Source organism: Heptranchias perlo, chromosome 28 (assembly GCF_035084215.1).
Source record: "Heptranchias perlo isolate sHepPer1 chromosome 28, sHepPer1.hap1, whole genome shotgun sequence".
In the NCBI taxonomy this organism is placed as follows: Eukaryota; Metazoa; Chordata; class Chondrichthyes; order Hexanchiformes; family Hexanchidae; genus Heptranchias; species Heptranchias perlo.
Genome location: NC_090352.1, coordinates 22368657 through 22391498, shown reverse-complemented (window position 1 = coordinate 22391498; position 22842 = coordinate 22368657). Strand labels below are relative to the sequence as shown.

The following is a 22842-nucleotide window of genomic DNA, read 5'->3' as shown; positions in this document are numbered from 1 at the left end:
ACAAACATTTCCTCCAAAGCATTAAGCTCACTCCTAAGCCACAATGTCAAATTTGAACATTAAACATACAGTGGATTCTGAGGGAAAGGTGAAAGCACATGTAAACCAGAGTTGTCCAAACTACAGCTCACCATCCACATCCTGCATACATGGTTCCCCCAAGTGCCAGTCCCTACTTTCTCCTGCTGCTTCTTCAAGTGATTTAACACCTCGGCACATTGTGCGTAGAAATTTCCACCGAGGCAGGAGATGGCAGTGTGAAATGGAGAGGAGGGGGCAGAAACAAACAGGAGCAGCACGAAACTGGAAGGGGCGGGGGAGGGAGAAAGTGATCAAGTGGGGAAGGATGGGGAAAATAATTGCCTTCTTGAAGTGAGAAGGAAAAAAGCGCCAAAGAATGTAAAGGAAATGAAAAAACGAAGAAACTTTGGGCCATCCTAAGCAGGTTCATTGCCATAGTAATGTATATGCAACTTGTGGGCTTCACAATAAACATCTGAGTGGCCCACGAACAGAAAAGATTTGAGCATCCTGTGAAACTAGCCTAATAGCGCAATAAAAATATTACCCTGGGTGAGAAAGTTTATCCAGCGAGTTAGTCATCTAAACCAGGAAACTTCTATGTTTGATCCCCAGTCCATGCCAAAGCAGCTGATCTCAGTCAGAGTATGCTGCTACAAATTGGTCTTGGTACTCTTGGGTCAGGCACAGGAAAACTGCCCAAGAACTTCTGCTACTGATTGGTATCAGTGACCTAGAAATGCAAGTGTCTTTGAGGACTGGATCGGGCACTGCTGTGCATTTTCTTGACCCACAACCTGGATTAAAAGCCTCCAGACCAAGGCTTACAAATAATGCCCACATAGTTAAGTACCAGTGGACATTGGAGTCCATGGTACTGCATCCCAGCAAAGAGTCAATGCCTCCAGGTAAGGAGGAAAAATAAAAGGCTTGTGAACATTCTTTATCACCGCAACCAAATCCAAAGAAATATCCATATTACTACCTATACTTGGAAAAGCTGCCAAATGGCAGATACAAGAAGATTTGGAGCAATGCAACTCTATTTTAAAAAAAAGAGCTGGTTCCACTTCCCCAGCGGGAGAGTAGAACTAGCTGGATTATTCTTGCATAGAGCTGGCATGGACTTGATGGGCCAAATGGCCTCCTACCATGTTGTTATGATTCTATGATTTTCTGCAGTCATTCTTTACAGGTTGGTGAAAATTTTCATCTTGTTGCCATATGTTCAGAAAAGGAATTTATTAGCATAAAACCATAAAGTACTTACCCATGAAGTTGTAGTTCCAGGAGCTCTGGCCAGGTACCATAAAGAAACCCAGGAATCTATCCGATAACAACATCTGTACTCTTTCATAGTGGGAAGGCAAGTATCCCTTCGGGTTATTTCCTTTATCTGTGTTCTGTCTACCCCACTCATACCCGCTTGGCGTAAGCTTGTATGCTGTCAGTGTGCAGGAACCTGGAGTAAAGCTGAAGAAAAAATAAAGTTATACCACCTATCAGAAATATGTACAGGAAGAGTGTTCTCAAAAAATACTGTAGTCATCTTACGTTCTAACATTTTCTCTGGCCAGTTCTGCTCTGATCACCACTAAACTCTGGCTATTGTCAAGCTTTTTGAATGTTTGTCTTTTAGTTACTGATTCTTCACATTTTGCTACATCTTACCGAATTCCATCCAAACTTAAAAACTGGACTTAAAATAAACTTTAAAAGCAAAAACAGAAATATAGTACGTTTTGTCTGAGTAATTGGTTCAGATTTAAATACTATGCCAGTGAAAGGGTTAAGCTAACAGTTATACTATGCTCCATTCATGGATAATTGCAATGAACACATTTTTTGGTATACAGCTTTTCAAGTGATTCCTTTTATCAAGATCAAGCCTTCTGAAACCAAATGCACTCAACTTTCTATGAAAGGTTCACTAGGTATTTTTATATGTTTACTTCAAACAGAAAATTGGACATTTTTAAGTAACCTAAATTAGAGTTCTTTTTGATCAAGTTGTGAACTTTTAACAAGGGATTTACTATCTTCAACCAACCATTTTTGAGTCACACCAAATCTCAATGAATTGTTAAATTTATAATTCACTACACACTATAAAGGGATCTTTCAAATAAGCAAATAGTAAATGCAAAATTTTGTTTTGGTATCGACCAATCACTAAAACATTATGGAATGGAATTTCCTGTGGAGGCATGATCGGGAAATTACACCCAAAATTACGCTCATTCTGCCGATATCTATTTACATCCAAATTTTCTGCCATTCTCATTAGTATATACAGAATGTAAAAATGGGTAGAACCAAGCGAAAATCAGTGTAAACAATCGGGGCCTAAGGAAAGAGCTAAACTCACCATATAGTCCTTCTTTAAGTATGAAAATTAAAGTTTCAGCTCATTTAACCATCATTCGTTCACATTAGGCACAGGATGTATAAGAAATGCAATTGGGGAAGCTTTTCAAATTTTAATCTGACTTGTACTGATGCCATAAAAATGCATTCAAAGTAACAGGAAACTCAGTGCAGGTCTCAGTGAGGTGTATATATATCAAAAAAGACACTCAAAAAATTGCAACGAAACATTAGAGAAATGACAGTTTCCTGCTGTACCTAAAATAGTACACCCGTTTTGAACCAGTGCAATTGGAAGAAACTTGAGAGGTACTCTTTAGCCTAGAGCCGCAGCCATAAAAATGAGCCAAGATGCGTTCGGGCACAGGGATCGATAGACAGGCGTTAAAGAGCAAGGAAATTTGAGAGTAGCGTAATTACATGCATAACACACTTGCACCTGAGTTTCCCCATCTTTTACACAAGGTATTTGCTTTACGCTTCTATTACATGTGTTTCTAGGCACAAATACATAGGAAATTCCACATGTGGGCCATGACTGTTCAAGTTGCCCAGGAAATTCTAGCCTTTTTACCTGCATGTAATTATGATAGTCTTCTCTCCATCCCAAGATGGGTTGTCAGCCATTACTTTTGCATGGGTAGTGACATCTTGTGGTGACAACTGAGGAGACTCATTGGGTTGAGTGTGAATCCAACCAAGAGGCTCCATTTCCTGGGGAAGTAATTTCCAATTAATATTGATATTAATAAAATGCAGCACCAAGAAAGCAGTTTATACCTTACTTTATATAAAAGGGTTCAAATATATATTGATGCCTCTAATAAAAGATTTAAAACTCTTACTGGATGACCAATTACTTGAACACTTATTTATACATGGATACAATCCCGCATAATGCAGGAACAGTAACCAAACCTAAAGTTCATATTATGGGGGGAAAAAAAACTACCTACAAATTTGTATGCAGACAAGACTTCCTATTTGCAAGATGTATAATTTGTTGTACACATTATACAGTATCACATTAAGATTTAAGTACTGAAAGTATATCCAAATGCAGTCACAATTAGCATGGATTCCATCATTTACATGACATTTACAAAGGAATAAGGCTCTATACCTTCAGATATTCATGCTGCGGTAGCTGGTTAGGCAGATGCACAGTCTGATGGGTTCCCCATTGTGGCACCATCACAATACACCTGATTTCCTTCACCTGGGGATTATCCGGAGGACTCACACCATACAGATATCCTGCAATCTATAAAAGGACACATTTTTACTGTGGTCACCTCTACCACAATCAATAAAAATTCAGGTGAACATGTGAATCTTGTGTGAAGATATCTGATGAACACAAACTCTTTCAATCCCCAAAACAATACTCAAACCAAACTCACTCTTCCCCTCGCCCCTCTATTAATGATGGGACATCAAATCACCCAATCAGCTCTGGCCTAAATACTTGATATTCACATTCTCTAAATGCCAGAATGTTTAAACATAAAACAAATGCAACAACCCCTCCCCAAATGGGTCAGTGGCTAAATGTATTAAATCAGTTTATGTCACCATGGATGACTGTACTGCAATTGGCCCAGCACTCCCAGACTGGGGGTGGCAGGGCAGGAGAAAGAGAAACAAGCCAAAATTCCCATTTTTGACCACTATCCAGTGAACCCTGGTGGAACGTGCACTTGTTAGGAAAGGATTAGGCTTAGATGTGATTCTTTGTGGTTGAATAACCTGCCGACACTTGGACAAGGTACTGCACAGCTCATGAGAGCAGGTCATTATCTTCAGAAGGGGGAAGAAAACTGGGAAGGGTGTGTTGTGAAGGAAAAAAATGCCATGACCTGATAATGCAATAGTTTCAAATATGGGCATACCACCTAGAAACTTTGAAAGCATCTTTTAATTGAAAAATGTACAATGTACTTGCGTGTGTTTGATTTACTTAATTGCCATTATCTATTTAACTTTTTATTCAGCAACACGCAGAGCCATGCATCTGCTAAAACCATATGTATCGCTAATTTTTGGGTTGAAAAAATTCCAACAGAAACATGCCCCACGTGGATGTTTATATTCATTCTTCATTGTGGGTGTTGCAGGCAACTACTGTCCAAACTTGAGTTAGGTTTTTAAAGTAGTAATATTACATGATTTGGGATCTTAGTTGAATTCCCATTCATACCATGTAAAGGGTTTTAAACATAACTTAACCATTTTCAATCAGCACAAAGCTGAAGTGACAACTAAAGGGAGACAAAAGCTGAAATTTTCAATCTCAGGCTGTTCACATGCTCCAATGTTGTAGAATGTGGTACAAGTATTTGTACGTGTATTTTGTGCATTTTCACCGGTTCAAGTCAGTTTTCAAGAAATCATTAAGACAAGCGTATTCTCATTAGGCCAACATAAATGAACCAACTTGTGTAAATCATGTCGCCACACTAAATAGGGCAGTTTACCTGTGCTCTCAAATCTGAAATGCAGATAAATTTCTTCAGCACGTTCTTGGGCAGGATGTAGGTGTAGCCAGTCTCTTTGATGTCATCAGAGGAAACATAGATATGATTGGTACGCAGATGAAGGTTGGCAGCAGATATGGCTCTGTGCAGAATAAAGAATGCAAATGATATGAAGGACGAGCTGTTCTCATTTAAGATCGGGGCCACTAGCATTCAGTAATCATGTGTCTGCAGAATTTTTCACCTCCTCTTAACAGTTTTCTCCACTGCAATTGTATTAGAAAAATACCCTGGGTTCCAAATCTTCTAATCTCCATATATTTGCCTCTTTCTCCTTGCATTTCATAGCTTGCACTATTTACATCTTGTACATTTCACCCATTATCTAACCCCAAAGATCTCAGCCAATCAACTGGTTTGCAGAAACTCCTAATCTAGTCTTCATGTTTTAAATGTTTAGTGCCAATATTCACAAATAGTATCTCCTAGTATGGCAAATAAAGCCATGAAGGTTTTCCCCCATTTAAAAATGACTATTTTTACTGTGCATGTTGTTGAATCAACACTATCTGGTTACTGTACCTGTCAACATGTGTTGCACTCACCACCATTTTATAAACATACCAGGAGATACAGTATTAAAATTTTAAACTCTAATTTGTGATGGAAGCATTCAGTTTGCAATGGACTTTTATTGTTTAGACTCTGCTCATCATCCTAAGAAATACTGCAAATTCTGACGCTTTAAACTAAAGGCCACTAATTTCGCTAGCTACAACCTAACAGCTAGCTGCCTCACCTAGTTAGTGAGAAGTCAGGGGAGGTACTCAGATGTTAACAGGCAGCTAATGTAAATAGCAGGGAAATATATGGGGACTCAGAGGCTGACTATAATAAACTACTTCAAAACAGTTTAAAATGCCTTATTTTTTCTAAATAAAAAGCATGTTTCTTACAATAATTTAAAAATTATGTGTTTTTTTTTTTACAATAATTACATTGTGGGGAGAATTTTAAAAATATTGTGCGGAGAGATGCCCCAACTCTGGGCAGACTTGCCACATAATCCACATACCACAGAATTTGGTTGGGTTTACCACTGAAATTTGCCTTCAAGTGTCACAGAATTCTGCCAGCCCCATTTTAAGATCAAGGTTCATTCATACAGATTTCCAACCCATTAACTGATACTGAGTTCTCTGCACCCATAATCTTAGGTGGCTCTTTGCCCATGGAACCCGCTTCATTACTAATCAGAACTCCATAGGCAACTTCAGAAAATGTGAATGTCCTAGTCTAAAATGTTCAGATATAGACTTCATTAATTTTCAATTAAATCAATAGAGTCCATGAAACGTCATTTACAACCACTTTGGTGATTGCAAATACATTTACTGATAAATGGGTTAATAACCAATTTCTGTTCAAGTTTAATCTGCCAATTTGGATAGAAACTGATCATAAAAATAAATCATACCTGACTCTCCATTCAGTTTTGGATGAGAAGGTTTGGGTCTCGTAGTTGCTGGTTGTTGAGGTAATGATTTCATCACCATGCTTGTTTACAGTACGTGTCTGCGTGGCTGTGAGCTGAGACTGCTCTTTGGTTTGCTTCTCAATTTCAGCAATCTGTTGTCTCTGCTGTGAAGGTGCGGAAATCTCCATACCCAAAATAATGTCACGAATCTCAGATTGAGTCAGGGATGCCACATTTACACTGGAATGCAAAGCAGCAGGTAAATGAAAATACCACATGATTGATAATTAACAAGCAGAATGGGTTTCTATTGTTCAAAATACTTTCGTTAAAATATAGACTTATAATTTGAGTTAATTCCGATATGCCAAGTTTGACCACCTCACTGGCCTTTGACAATTCTGAAATATTGCCCAGGCAGACCACTCTAATACTGTAATTTAAACCCATGTCAGCCTAATAAAAACTAATATTTTGGAGAACTTCAAAGCATAAGTAGACACTGTCAGTTCTTCCATAAATAGTGCTGCTCCGATTTCAAGCAAACAAGGTTCCTTCTCATTTGCATTTCTTGCCATGGTCACTTACTTGTTTTTCTTGCCATAGTCAGCCAGAATGAGATCCTTTAACTGCACTTCCACTTTTATCCATTCCTCGTCGGTCAACGTTGGCCAGATGTGATGAGGCTCTGTTATTGTAGTTTTGTCAGGTTTCAGGATGACCTTTGCACGATCATTGTTCACATGCAGTGCTCGAAGAATTAAAATCAGTCGAGAGAATGCCTACAAACGTGTGGAAAGTGCAGAGAAAGAGAGGAAACAGATTTATTTAAGGCTACACATTGGTTGAATATTGAAATGTTTTTGAAAATCTATCCATGTAATTAAATGTTTTGCATCTGTAAAACTGAATGTTGTTGATTCTTTTGGCTTTCCCAATTGGTAAATGCTAACCACCTAGTGTTATCCATCACATGGTCACCGAATCAGATTGAACAATCAATTCCACAGAAACACAGGAAAATAGCCAGGGCAGTTACTGCTCTGGATATAAACCATTCACCTTGCTCTACACCTTAACTCTTCCTGCTTCTCAACCCCATTTTGCATTCATGCTTCACTTCCTTCCTGCTAACGGCCTATTTTCCTCCCAATAGACCAAAAACTTGTTAAAAAAAAGTTTTTCTTCTCTTCCTCCTGCACTTGCTGCTCCCAGTGCTCTGCTAGTAAACTATGCAGTCATAACAGAATCACTACACTCAGATAGGGGTCCTTAAGCCTGAACTCTTGTAAACATACACCCAAGTTCTCTGTGCTTACGTTGATGGAGTGTGTCCCTATGGTCAAGGAGTTTGCACTCTGTCAGGTAAACAGAAATTCTACGTATGTGAATTTCTCAGTAGTATGATTTAGATTTAAGTATGGCAATGGGTTTCTGCATTTATTAGATATCCAGCTAACTAATTAAAAGTGTCCTAATTTTTTTCCTTTTGGCAGTTGGCAGTGTCACAGTAAGCCACACATGTAGCCTTTTCGTTTACTAAAGCAAGAGCTCAAGTATTACCAAATTCCTTTGCATTTTAATAAACTATATCAAAACAACACAAAAACACAAATGTAAATACCAACTCCTGAAACTACAAATTTCATTTTTATAGTACTCCGCACATGAGAATCCCTACGTGGTCAGTTTTCGGTAAAATATTAAGATGTGGCAAAGAAGCAGAATGCAAAATGGTTAGAAAGGGTTAATTAGTTAGTAACTGAGATTGGTACAGGTGGCCTGGCCTCCTGCTGGGCCATATGTTTGCGTAGTCAGCAGGTTTGCATGGTCTTAGCAATGTAGAGTCTTTGATGTGATTCAAGGACTGGTCTGAATGTCTCCATGTTTATGGCAGATCAATATAGGTAACGAGCTTAGCCAAAGTTGAAAGACATTCCAGGTTGGGAGATAAGGAACAGAAGGAACAGGGAAGAACATTCCAAGTTGGAAGGTGAGGAAGTATCCCCTTTGATGTCTAACAGCAGCATGATCAGCACATGGACGATTTATGATTGGCCGGAAATAATGTAACCTCGCATGGCAACCTGTGCCCGGCTTATGATTGGTGTTGACCCTCGTTAAGTATGTTCCAACCCCTATTGATTGTATAAAAACGTGTGGATTTCTGAATGTTTTTGTTCTTGCTCTGCCAGCATAGAGGGACTCTATCAGGAGTCCAAATCAATGCTGCAGACTAAGAACCCTGCTATTAAAGTTGTGCTGAACTTTAAAATGTATTCGACTTCAGTTTTTACTGAACCAGACTGAGGGGAAAGAATCCGGATCGTCACTCACACACAGAAAAATGTTGTAGAAAAACAGTCGACACTGAACAAAAGTGAAAGAGGAAGGAGGATTAAGGACGATGCCAAAGACATAAGTTTTTGAAAGGAAGAAGGTCGCAAAGTAGAGGAAACTGGAAAGGGAGTGCTAAAGGATCAGGATTATAGTGAAAAAACAAGCAGGTACCCAAAGTGGAGCAGAAGGAATGGGGAATAAGGAGTGATCTGGTGTCAGGAGTGGGGGAAGGCACATTCAGCTATGTAAGGCTGGAGAAGATACTAAATTAGAGTGAGGCGAGTCCATGGAACGATCTGAAAGTGAGTATAAGAATGTTGAAGTAATGTCACTGACGCCTATAGAGTTAGTGGAACAAAGAAAACAAGGATAATGCGAGTGTGGATACTGTGGTGAAAATTCAGGCTGCAAAGTTTTGAATGAATTGTAACAGAGGCCAACCAGGAGAGCATGAGAAAAGTTTAGCCTTAAGCTAATGAAGTCCTCGACTAAGGTTTTGGCAGAGATGGGAAAGAAGTATGGACATAGATGGGCAATGTTGCATAGGTGGAAGAAAGCAGCTTCAGTAAAGAGTGGATGCGGGGGAAGAAGCTCAGCATTGAGGAATGTGCCGAGGTGACAGCTGTAAGGTCAATGAAAGTCAAAACCACTTTGGTGCCAGTGGGTGAAAGATAGATATATAATGATAGACCAAATAAACAAATGCAATCTATTCAGTCCTGCAGATATTTTAAAATGAGCTCCTTTCATAAAAAAAATCACAAACTTGTACATTCCCAGATATCTATCTTCATTCAATTTAATTCTCTGAACCTAAAATATATTGTGAGCAACTGATGGACATAAGGAACTTAATTCTTAACAGCTGAGTTGCCATGCAATGAGAGAGATATGGAACAACAGACAGGATATACAATTGAAAGATGTATTCAATTACTCTGAAATAAAGCTTATAACTCTTCAAAAATCCACCAAACTGTACACAGCCTAAAATCAGACATCAGCAATCCCCTCAATTTACTGCAGATCTAAAGTGGGATTAATACCTACATTAAATAGTTGCTGGGAGTAACATAAAGCCCTGAATGGATTCTAAGATGTAAATAAGCTGGAAGGGGGACATAGAGAAAATAGTTTCCTCCACTAATCTGCTTTCCCAAGTCTATAACCCACAGGGTTTACCAGAACTAGATAATTTCAATGTAAAAAACACAATGTTTTACAAAAATGACAAAACTTCAGTGCAGACTTATAAATTTTCCCTTTGAATACAAAGGCTGAATGAATTGGGAAACCATTCTTGGTGTATCCACCACTACTCTCCCCATGCACAAACTGTTGTCACTATAAAAGTCTACTGAAAAGTACTTTTAGATTTGTAGAACGTGTCAATTGCTTTAGCACAAGTTGCCACATGAAACAGATTATTTGGAAATAGGAAGGGGGGAACAAAAGAGGCGAGGGGAGGCACAAGTTCAAAGGATCCGTGAGGGGAATCAAGGGATATGGGGATCGGGCAGGAAAGTGGATTTGAGGTTGAAGATCAGCCATGATCTTGTTGAATGGTGGAGCAGGCTCGAGGGACCGTATGGCATACTCCTGCTCCTATTTCTTATGTTCTTATGAGACCACTTGTATCCTCAGCGACTTATCCACTGGATTCACTCCCTATAAACAAAATTAAAACACAATAATAGTACTTACAGTATAGGAGGAAATGGTCTTCAGCCAATCATCATACAGGTTAAACAGCACCATCTGTGGCTCAGTTGCCTTTAAAATCAGATCACCAAACTTCTCCACTTTCAGACAAGCCTGGAAAGGCAACTGCAGCTCAGACCCTTTGATCACAATGTTGGGGAAATCGAGCAAATGGACCTAAACAAAACAAAAGCGTCTATTTAAAACATGAATTGTTGAGAGTACAAGCTTTGTTACCAAAGTTCTTCAAAGGCTTAAAAACACAAAACTAGCTGGTTAGACCTGATTTTAACTACAGGCTGATTCAGTATTTCACAAAGGGTTAGGGCCATATGACCCATAGGCTGTAGTTTGGTCACCCCTTGCCTAAAGCATCAGTCAACTGGGCTAGGGGTACTGAACTAGTACAAAATTTACATAAATCAAGCTTTGATACAAAGATGTTTAAGCACACTGCTCAGATGTTGAAAATAGCACGTCGATCTTTAGTTAGTCCCTTGTTTTAAATATCAGATACACGAATAATAACTTCTAAACAGAGCTCATTGCAGGCTTTCTAATAGTAGTTCAATTTTTACTCCATTTCAATTTTAAGGCAAATTATCTTCCAAGTACAAACAAAGTTTACTCACTTCCAGTGGATCTAACATGCCCTTCCTTGTAACAATGATCTGTTTAGGCTGCTCTTCAACTGGAAGCGATCGGATCAAGGCAGCCACTTCTTCTGCAGTCTTCCATTTTGCCAGCTGAATGCAAAAACAACTTATTACTATTTGCACAATTGAGTGGAATGGGCCTTAACTCTCAAGTTAAGAAGAATGAGAGGTGATCTCATTGAAACATGTAAGATTTTGAGCAAGCTTGACAGGGTAGATGCTGTGAGGCTGTTAACCCTGGCTGGAGTGTCCAGAACTAATGGTCTTAGTTTCAGGATAAAAGGTCGGCCATTTAGGACTGAGGTGAGGAGAAATTTCTTCACTCAGAGGGTTGTGAATCTTTGGAATTCTCTAACTGAAAGGGCTGTGGATGCAGTCGTTGAGTATATTCAAGGCTGAGATAGATAGATAGATTTTTGGACTCTAGGGGAATCAAGGGATATGGAGGATCGGGCGGGAAAGTGGAGTTGGGGTCAAAGATCCGCCATTATCTTACTGAATGGCAGAACAGGCTCAAGGGGCCATATGGCCTACTCCTGTTCCTATTTCTTACATTCTAATATATTAAAATTAAGCAATGGCTTAAAATAACAAATAGTAGACAGTTCTGAAATGACCAAATTAGATGCAGATATTAATTTATGTGAAAGAGATTTTACCAATATTCCAATTTTGGCTAAATTAGCAAAATCCTTAAATGCCATGCCAAAATTATTTTTGTTCAGTTTTTTTCTTCCTCCTTTATCAAATGGGACTGAAAATTAATTGAAAAATAACTGACATTACACCTTTCTTTGGAGTTAAATTTAAGCATCAAAATTTACATGACCTAAGCAGCAAATTTTTTTTTGTTGTTGAGGCTTTTACATAATTATATGCATACAAAATACAGGATGTGTGAAGTATAGTGTCTGGTTGTTACCTGGCCCAAACGTTTCTGCCCAGCCCAAACAGAGGTGTGAATAATTTTAAGAAATAACTGTCCTGTCCTGGGGTTGAAGATGAAAATGGCTCCATTAATGGGCTTCGTTGTCAAGTTACCTTCAAACGTCTGTGAAAGGAACACATATAAGGCAGATTAAATTGTGAAAAGCAGCAAAATAGTACTCTTAGTCAAACAGTCACTGGACACTTCTTTCAAGTGAAGTTTTTATTTCTCACCTTATGAATGGTGACCCGGTACACATTAGTATCATCCACAAACCATATGATTTGGTTGGAGAAGAGTTCACCATAATTCTGTGACGAAAGGTACGGTTCAGTTGGCTCGGAAGAATACAGTTGTAGACCTTTTCGAATACGTTCTCTCAACACATACAAAGCAGGGTTAGCCTTCATGATCTTTGCCATAGCCTGCTGGATCAATGGCTTGGCACCTGGAAACCAGTTACCATAAGCACTGCAAGATAAAAATGTGTAACATTAGTAACGTTTGCAAAACCAAATACTTTCTTTTATTATGCATTGATTTATTGTCACTGTACCATTTTTAAATCCTAGAAATTCAAAATGCTACAAGTACAAAGAAATTCCAGGACAGAAATTGGAACAATTTTTTTTCAAGAAATGGTATTGCATGCAGTATGTTCTGCTGAATCGACTGTTCATTATTACGGCAAGTGATTTGGTGCAGCTCAGAAAATCCCACTTACATAGTGTGTTGCACAATTTGCTTTTCAAGAAATGGATTTTTTTGCATAAAAAGTCCTGAGGGCAGGGAAAATACTGGTTTCTGAACTACCAAACTATATTAAGCAAAAAGGATGTATTACTTATTTAACTGCTAGAATACCATTATGAACTTAGTAAGATTGGCTGCAGGCCTAGAATACATACCTATGCAAATTATAGGCCAGATCAATAGCAATCAACACACCAGTAGGTGATGGGTAGATACTCATGTTATCTGTTGTATAGTCCAAGAACTTGGCCCTGGCATATCTCTCAATATCATGAGAGTCGTAGTCACCCCATCGCAACTGAATGTCTATCCAGTATTTCTGGGTAGTAGTGCTGTCCATCACATCTCTAAAATAAAGAAGAAATCTCAGTGTATGCAGTATGATTCAAAATGGGAACACACAAAACAGCAGCAAATTTGGAGTTTACATAAATTACATTAATGCTATCAAGATAAACATGATTTAAGAAGCATAGATTGTATCTTACAGCAACAATTCCATCTCTTATGAAAATGGGAAAATGGACATACTTTGAGTCAGCAAGTAGCGATGGTCTGGAAACATTCCACTTGTATGAAGCAAACAGTAGAATATCAGCACAGGACGAGTTCATTTTGTAGGACTTTCTGGGGTGAATGGTCTCTTTCTGCACAGTCTCAATCTCCAAAGCATCCAACTCTTGATCAAAGACCTACAAAGAAAATCTTTGCCCTGAAATCCATTACCTGAAACAGTGATTCTCTGAAAACTGCAAGATAATCTGAACACTTACCATGAATTTGAAACTAAACTGGAAGTTCCCGCTTCTGCAATTTATTTTTCTTTAGAAACCTTTCTTTTTCTCTCCCTTTTTTTCTATGTCCATCCCTTTACCAATAAAACTTCCTCCCCACTCATTTATTTTTTCTGTTTTTAATCCATTTTCCCTTGTTTCAGTTTCCATGGTCTCCCCAATCTGATTGCAAACCAATAAAAGTGTTCAAAGACTGAAGCAGTAGTGCCCAAACACTGACCTGACATAGATCCATAACGATGCTCTCATGAATCTTCTGCCACAAATGGGCTCTGAAGATCTGGATCAACGAAATCTTGAGAGTGGGGATTTTGCCATGCATGAAAATTCCGGTCAGATCTAACTGCACCTGGAAACCTACATAAACCTGAGGATGGAAAAATCTTTTCAGCTCGTTTTTGACAACTCATTTTAAAAACAAACTTATGGTTAATTCACAGTAGTCACACAAACTTACATTAGCTCTGTTGATGGTTGGTGACCACCAAAGAGTGAATCTTCTGTTGGGAATCTGGTTCAAACCAGATCGCTGGGCATTAGTCAGCTTCTTCCACTTCATGGATTCCTCAAAACCACTAGCCTTCTCCCTTCAAGTATATAATTTAAGGAAAATTAGAAAATCTTGCTGGTACCCAAGAATCAAACATTTGCATTTGGTTAAAAAGGTAAAATAGGAGTTGAAGCAAATGTTCCAATCTCAGAGTTGCATATGAAAGTTAATCAGATGATCAAAACATAGGTGACGACATTCATACGTACCCTATAGCACCTCTTTAATGTATGCAAAATCTCTAATCATTTTTTTTTAAAACCACATACCAGAATAGACCCTCCCAAGTAGGAAAATAAGTTCCCTTGAAGAGTGTATGCTCCAGAATGCCTTCAACACCGCCTAGTGCTTGGATCATGTCTGTACGGTAGTTGTTCAAGTTCCACAGTTTGCCATCATGTCTCTGATGGGTCCACCAGAATGGATTCTGCTTCAACACCTGGGAACAACACAAAATTTCCATTAGGGCAGTATATTGTGAAGTTCCGAGTACTGACTCATGGAATGATTCGACAGAGGATTGAAACCACAGTGCCACAAATGGTGAGTTCCCAACCTCAGTTGTATGATCAGAGAGAAATACGAAGTGGAAGCCAGGTGTTTCTCCACAGGGAGGGTCTGCTTTTTTGGATTGAGTCTGTGCATCTTCTGCACGAATGGCCAGCTTTAGAACAGCACTGGGAGAATACAGAGAGCTAGTCTGCAATCCATCCATTGAGATGGTGATGCAGGGAGGCTTCAGGAGCCAAAAAGAGGTAATGGGGGTGAGGAATAGAATAATTTACAAAAACATTTTAAAAAATATACCTGGTACTGTTTAAAATCAGTTCTCACTCTCCAGCCCTTATCATAAGCCAGTGTGTGTCTGTCCTTCTGGAACAAAGTGTTAATACGTGGGATACCTCTATCCCATGAGTCTTCCAGATCTTCCAAAGTTAAGCGCCTGAAATTATAAACAGTTTGTCAAGCATCCAAACCAGCAATACACTGTCACTATTATTGTTACAAATAATCTCAAAACTGACCTATTTTGTGCTATAGCTTCCTGTCGTTTCAGTGCATATTCTGCCCACACTCTCTGTGAATCAATGAACTCACTCTCCCAAGGCTGAATATAACGATAAAGATTAGGAATCAGCTGGTCCTCTTCATGACTCATACCTGATCGGAAATGAGTGATGCCCACATCTGTCTGCTTGGACCATCTACAAAATGTAAAAAATTTGTGCATGAGGTGCAACATTATTTTTAAAAATGGAAGCTTTCTGTACAGCCTAAAATTACATTCTTGACTTATCAGCAAGATGACAACAATATTACTGAATGAAACAGAATTGCTACAATGTGGTTAGATAGACAAATTCTTCTTACAAGTAACAAATTATTTCATAATGAATTTTATTAATTTTGCAGTACTTTACATTACTCATTCAAATTCATAGAATCATAGAAGTTACAACATGGAAACAGGCCCTTCGGCCCAACATGTCCATGTCGCCCAGTTTATACCACTAAGCTAGTCCCAATTGCCTGCACTTGGCCCATATCCCTCGATACCCATCTTCCCCATGTAACTGTCCAAATGCTTTTTAAAAGACAAAATTGTACCCGCCTCTACTACTGCCTCTGGCAGCTCGTTCCAGACAAGGAAATATGTATTTAGATAGTACCTCAAATCAGATTGTGGGATGAGAACGTGGCCCATAGACAGCATGCCCAGACCACCCAGCTCCTTGGGTGTGTAGAACACCACAGGAGGGAAACGACTTGGCATCTTGGAGTTCAAACCAATCTTAATACGTGTCTGGATCTTGTTCTCACATTTCACCAACAGGTCCAACAACTCCTGAGTGTTTACCACTGCTTCACGGAAATAGGTCATCAAGCCAATCAGAGCAGTGTTCCACTTATTCACAATCTAGAAAAGCAGATAGTCATTAGAAAAACTATATAATAAAGTTTTTTTTAAAAATTGTAATTAATCTCCAGTTGCAATATCTCATTATTCAAGTGTTACATCTTTCCTGCCACAAATATACATGAGACCCTCACCACAACACAAGACTACACTGGACCCAACAGAGAAACCGTGTAAAAAAAAATCCTTTTCAGAACTTCCTGGCATTAATGTTGAATCCACAATAAGCAGATTATAAACTTCACAAAGAACTGCTGTTTAAAAATATTCAACATTTCATGCTACTATTTTAAATGAAAATGCTTGATACTAGTGTTACGTTCAGTGTTTAACATCAATAAAGGGACCATACCTTGGTGAAAGTGGTGGAACCAGAAGCCATGAGGATCTGACGTACTCTGTTATGGAATCGCTGCATAGATTCATCATCCACTCGGAGGAAGCATTGAGCTGTACGCTCTTTGGTAACCTGTAATACAAATTAGAAAAGAACTATATATAGCACCTTTTGCGTCCTCAGGGCGCCCCACTGCATTTCACAGCCAATAAATTCCTTTTGAAGTGCAATCATTATTGTTTTGTAATGCAACAGTTAATTTATGCACATCAAGGTCCCACTAACAGCAATGAAATAATAACCAGTTAATCTGTTTTTAATGGTGTGGTTTGAGGGATAAATGTTAGCCAGGGCACCGGAAGAACTCCTCTGCTCTTTGTCAAATAGTACCATAGAATCTTTTATGTCTGCTTGAGTGTAGAGATGGGGCCTCGATTTAATGTATTATGCGAAAGATGCCACCTCCGATAATGCAGTGTCAGCCTAGATTATGGGCTCAAGTCAGTGGCTTAAACCATCAAACAGAGGCAAGAGTTCTACCAGTGAGCCAAAGCTGACACTTCCTTTTTTATTGTAATACAAATAGTACACAGGTAAGTCAAACCAGGTGTTTTAATCATTCTAAAATACAGTGGAATAATATAGTTCTGTAAATTGCTACTTATGTTTATTTATATTGGATTCCATGGTGTGCAACAATACATTATCCACATTTCAGTAATTAACTGCCAGATATTCCAAACTGCTTTCACGTTACCTGATTATTTTACCACATTATACTTGACAATCGTAAATTTTCCACATTTGACACTGAAGCTATATTGACAAGGTAATAGATCAGGAAACTAAGGTATTTCCATTTAAACACACTATTACTAAAATTATTAGAACAATGATTACTGCAAGGTTTGCAGCCATACACAATGTATATTATACCTCATTTTGTAAGTTCCAGACTCCATCTTTGTGAGTGAATTCCTCATAGCTTGTACGACATTTGGGAAGGATGCGGCACTCAAAGCCAGACATGTTGAATAGCAGGTTGGGATTATCTTTGCTGTATACAGACACAAAGCTGTTCTCCCACTGAATAGTGGTAACAGACCTAGGCAGACGATTCTTAATGTCCCAAAACACTGCTCGGCCACTACAAGAAAAAGTGTAATATAAAAGCAATTTAAAAACACTAATATGAACAAAAAATTCTTCAGAGATTGTGCCGATCTAACTAGAATCACACTGCGTTAAGTAGTTTACGTTTTTGGTCACGTTTTCCGGTAGTCCATTTAAGATACTTGACTAAGCATAAACCTTTAATACAAAAACTTTCAAATTGATTTTAATTTCACCGGATTTCTGCTCCAAGCTTACAAGGCTGTTATTGCCTTTTCTGGTAGGCTCAGCTCCTGCAACTGTTGGTTCCAATAATCTGTGCTGCTACAACCTGTTACAATACAAACATTTTCAATGCATTATCATAAAATAACAGTTGTGGAGGACACAATGAAATCACTGTATTCTTGTTTCTAAATAAAGGTGCTTTTGTTACAGAACACCTTTACTACTGTTCCCTTTTGACTATAAATCTTTATCCATATATTTTCCAACTATCCTTTACATGTAATGCTCAACACACTTAATTTAGTAAATCCACCAATAAGTTTCACTGAGACAGCAGTACATTTTAATGCCTAATATTTTGTGTAAAGATTCTCCTTCTGATCTCATAGCCAATAGGGCCATTCGAATTCAGTAAGGTCTAGAATATTCGATGAGAAAGGAAGGGGAAAAAAAAGTGGCTTTTATACAGCACCTTTCATGTCCCCAGGATATCGCAAAGCACTTCACAAGCAATGAATTACATTTGAAATACAGTCACTGTTATGAAGGCTAATGTGGCAGCCATTTGCACATGGCAATGTCCCACAAATAAACAGTAAGTAATAAGGTAATGACAAGTTAATCTGTTGCTGGCAGTATTGGTTGAAGGACAAATGTTGCCCAGGACACTGGGAGAACTTCACTGCTCTTCTTCGAATTGTCATGCAATCTTTTACATCTTGTCCAAAAGGCGGCAGCGCTGACGGCACTGTTCTTCCTCGGTACTGCACTGAAGTGTCAGCCTAGGTTATGTACCCAAGCCTTGGAGTAGGACTTGAACCCACAATCCTCTGACTCAAGAGGCAAGAATGCTACCAATTAATAAAAAATATAAATAGCTTCATGTCAAAATGATTTTCAGCTTATTCCAGGTGGATTTTACAAAGCACCACCTCACACACAGTTCTGATGAGCGATGATCAACCTGAAACTTTAACTATTTCTCTCTCCACAGATGCTGCCTGACCCACTTAGTGTTTCCAGTATTCTCTGTTTTTATTTCAGATTTCTAGCATCTGCAGTATTTTCCTTTTGATACCTCACACACTACACTGCAGTATCCAACAGCGAATAGCACTTCTGGGTGCAAATTAAATATTGGGGGGGGAAAAAGAGAGAAACATTGCAGCATCTGTTGTAGACACGAGAACCTTGTTTTTAGCAACTTCAAGTGGGTTTTGTTTGAAAGATTACATTACAGTTTGCATAAAACAGACGATGGCAAAGAGCTGGTAAATGCTCCCAATGATTAACAGGTAAACACCAAGTAACACCTTTGAACAGGACACTTACAGATTGACATCGTGCTTCATAAGCCTCATACGTGCATCTCTTGGCCAACACTTCTTGTTATTGTAACCCACAATGTTCTCATTGTTTGGATCAGGGTGTTCTGTCAGGTAGCGCTGAATCAGGTCTCTGGCTTCATCAGCTGTAAACCTGTACATACAAAGATTTTAAATACATGCATTTGAAGAAACATATGCTCTTATCAACTCTCCGATAGCTAAGTAGTGCCTTTACCCAGTAGGCTATGTTGATCAGAAGGTCCAAAGTTCAATTCCCAATTTGTATTGAGGAACAACTGGGGTGTTAAAACTAGGCTCAGCAGGGCAGAAGAGGGGAAGATCACCCTTGGGGCAATGGCTAATTATCATCAAATGACCTGCTGGAAAACCTCATGTGGACAATGAGTGAAAATGGAATTGGGCTCAGAAGCTGAACAGCCCATCAACACTCATTGTTCTAGGCTTGCACATGAAGAATGAACATTTAGACGAGGTACTGTATGGTAGCCACTACCCATGGACCCCTCCGCCTGCATCAATACTGCCTTTAAGAGTAGAGGGAGTAACATCAAGGGGTGGGGGGTTGTATATTAAAACTACAAAAAAAAAATTTAAAAATTGAAGAAATATTCCTGGTCAAAACTAATGTTCCAAAATTATTTGACATTTATGAACTATGACAAAAACTTGCATAACTAAATTTGAAATAAATTGCCATTTTGTACTAAGAGATGCCGCATTTTACTACACTGTGTGGGAAGCCAAAACACTATTTTGCCGACTTCAACCACATTATTGGATGGATGCAATTTTAGAGACTATTTGTTAAAAAAAGGGACAAGCCATTTAGTATTGAGTCTTGCGGGTTAAGGAAATATTTTTGTACCTGAAGAAAATGTGAATGCGCTCAATATATCTGCAGAAAAGCCTGACAGGATGGGCAACTTCTGTGGCAACGTCCTGGTAACTTAGAAAATCATTTGGCATTTGTGGTGGGCCAGCCATTTCACTGGCTCTGTGGAGACCCAATACAAGCAGATCCAGCACCAGCCCGTAGTACTGGACAATGAAGGAGGCAAACTGAAGCCCTCTGATAATGCCATAGGAATTGGTGTGGTTCATGTCCTTTTATATAAAAAGGAAAAAATAATAGTGTAAGCAGAAATACAGAAGGGAAAGATTCAATAATAAAACTACATGAACTTATTATCAATAATTCACTCCAGTTCGAAAGACACTGGATCCAACAATAACCATAAATACTTGAACATACCTTGTACATGCTACTGCAATTTCCATAAACCTCCACTTATTGAAACAAAGCCATAGCAAGTTGTAGCATACCAGGATGTGACCGCTACAAATCTACTGTAGCTACATTCAAAATAGCATGAACTCACTGGCAAGTTTACATCTCCATTATAGCTCTTACAGCCATCAAGTTTTAGAAAAAGTATATAATTACATTCTGCATTCTTCTACTTTTAACTTCTTTAATAAAAAATTACTTGACATATGCAAGTTTAAAAAATTATTTTGTTCTATAGTGGTTGTTGGAGGCCAATCATCTCAGCCCCAGAACATTGCTGCAGGAGTTCCTCAGGGCAGTGTCCTAGGTCCAACCATCTTCAGCTGCTTCATCAATGATCTTCTCTCCATCATAAGGTCAGAAATGGGGATGTTCATTGATGATTGCACAGTGTTCAGTTCCATTCGCAACCCCTCAGATAATGAAGCAGTCAGTTCCCGCATGCAGCAAGACCTGGACAACATCCAGGCTTGAGCCGATAAGTGGCAAGTAACATTCGCGCCAGACAAGTGCCAGGCAATGACCATCTCCAACAAGAGAGAGTCTAACCACCTCCCCATGACATTCAATGGCATTACCATTGCTGAATCCCCCACAATCAACATCCTAGGGGTCACCATTGACCAGAAACTTAAACTGGACCAGCCACATAAATACTGTAGCTACAAGAGGTCAGAGGCTGGGTATTCTGCAGCGAGTGACTCACCACCTGACTCCCCAAAGCCTTTCTACCATCTATAAGGCACAAGTCAGGAGTGTGATGAAATACTCTCCACTTGCCTGGATGAGTGCAGCTCCAACAACACTCAAGAAGCTCGACACCATCCAGGACAAAGCAGCCCGCTTGATTGGCACCCCATTCACCATCCTAAATATTCACTCCCTTCACCACCGGGGCACTGTGGCTGCAGTGTGTACCATCCACAGGATGTAAATGCAGCAACTCCCAAACCCGTGACCTCTACCACCTAGAAGGACAAGGGCAGTAGGCACATCGGAACACCACCACCTGCATGTTCCCCTCCAAGTCACACACCATCCCGACTTGGAAATATATTGCCATTCCTTCATCATCGCTGGGTCAAAATCCTGGAACTCCCTTCCTAACAGCACTGTGGGAGAACCTTCACCACACGGACTGCAGCAGTTCGAGAAGGTGGCTCACCACCACCTTCTCAAGGGCAATTAGGGATGGGCAATAAATGCTGGACATCCCATGAACGAATTTTAAAAATCTGAAATTTTTAAAAATCATCCTTTACTCATGCAATTTCAACAGTGAATATCAGCCTACATTCAGTACAGTTGTGAAACTACCCATCTTACAAACAAAGGATAATCACTATACTAGAAATTATGCATACCTTGTAATTGATAACAACATTGTTCTTAGCTGTCATGTAATCAGCAATGTTGTGATCCACAATCAGACGTAGCAATCTGTTCAGCAACGTCAGATCAATTTTCTCATACATCTTCTCAAATCGAGACTCTAACATGACATTGCATTCACCATCTGCTGTCTCCCACACATCCTGAAGATTGTTAATGCCTGTGTTAAGAAATTATATAATGATCAACCCTAGTGTTAACCAAATCTTAATACAAAGTTCTACTAGGAATGATATGGATTTCCAAAAAACATCAGGAGTTTGCTTTCACACCTGCTTCGTTTAATGCAAATAGCTTCATTTTCCAATAGAAACATGCAATTTAACAGGGATGTGATCGAAAGAGGTTGCCCTACATGGAATATACAAGATGCCTCTTCCTCATTGGAAGAGTAGACCTCAAGGTTTAACAATATAAATAGTTCTACTCAATAATGAATATTCTGGATAGTGAGTGGAAACTGAAAATCCAAATAAACATTGACTATTGCATTTATTTTGTTAACAGGTATTCTCATCTAAAATTCAATTAGATGAACACTATTCACTTGCCCAAATTACATGCTTTGTATGACTTCTATTTCTACGCAAATTAAAATGGTAGTATGAAAACGATGTTTGCATAAAACCTTTCACTTGTGTTCAAGAAATTGCAAAAGAATCCTTACGCACTTCCTGATAAATTTTAAAAGGTTGTGGCAAATTTAAGTTGAACATCAACTACGTTTGTTCTGCTATTTGTGCATTACAGGAAATGAAACTAATGCTTAAAGGATTTAGTGTAAAAACTGCAAATGGCAAGTTTTAAAAGACAACTATCAACATACCCTGGCACCACTTATATACAAGTGATGGAGGAGGTTCTGTATCAGCTGGCTTAATCCATGGGGGAAATAACCGCCGCTTGTCAGCTTCATACCACAAGTACTGATCAAGGTAAGCATCAGTGATCTTCTCTAATGGTTCAACATCATAAACTGGCACCAGGTGGCTGTACAGATCCATAAACTCAATGCCAACCTGTCAATGAAGAAAGGTTTGAAAAACAAAACCATTCTAAGAATGAATGTGAAAATTAATATTACTTTTGTTATAATGTAACTTAATATGCAGTTACAAGATGAAAGTATGCATATATTTACATCTGGGTGGGT

The 22842-nt window shown here is 38.9% G+C and overlaps 1 protein-coding gene across 1 annotated transcript in view; it reads right to left on the bottom strand.

The window, feature by feature from the left end:
- The window catches only part of prpf8 (pre-mRNA processing factor 8), a 42870-nt gene that overhangs the window by 959 nt on the left and 19069 nt on the right, over nt 1–22842 (bottom strand). The window contains exons 18-41 of the mRNA XM_068008215.1: nt 22516–22708; nt 21662–21849; nt 19875–20113; nt 18993–19139; nt 17256–17466; nt 16335–16451; nt 15735–15982; nt 15090–15269; nt 14872–15007; nt 14334–14503; nt 13972–14101; nt 13735–13881; nt 13252–13412; nt 12876–13067; nt 12201–12438; nt 11962–12090; nt 11016–11129; nt 10387–10560; nt 6931–7124; nt 6343–6582; nt 4866–5007; nt 3512–3652; nt 2963–3102; nt 1292–1494 (exon numbers count right to left, since the gene is read on the bottom strand). Coding sequence (XP_067864316.1) covers nt 1292–1494; nt 2963–3102; nt 3512–3652; nt 4866–5007; nt 6343–6582; nt 6931–7124; nt 10387–10560; nt 11016–11129; nt 11962–12090; nt 12201–12438; nt 12876–13067; nt 13252–13412; nt 13735–13881; nt 13972–14101; nt 14334–14503; nt 14872–15007; nt 15090–15269; nt 15735–15982; nt 16335–16451; nt 17256–17466; nt 18993–19139; nt 19875–20113; nt 21662–21849; nt 22516–22708 — 4174 coding nt within the window. The remainder of the gene's footprint in view (nt 1–1291; nt 1495–2962; nt 3103–3511; nt 3653–4865; nt 5008–6342; nt 6583–6930; nt 7125–10386; nt 10561–11015; nt 11130–11961; nt 12091–12200; nt 12439–12875; nt 13068–13251; nt 13413–13734; nt 13882–13971; nt 14102–14333; nt 14504–14871; nt 15008–15089; nt 15270–15734; nt 15983–16334; nt 16452–17255; nt 17467–18992; nt 19140–19874; nt 20114–21661; nt 21850–22515; nt 22709–22842) is intronic.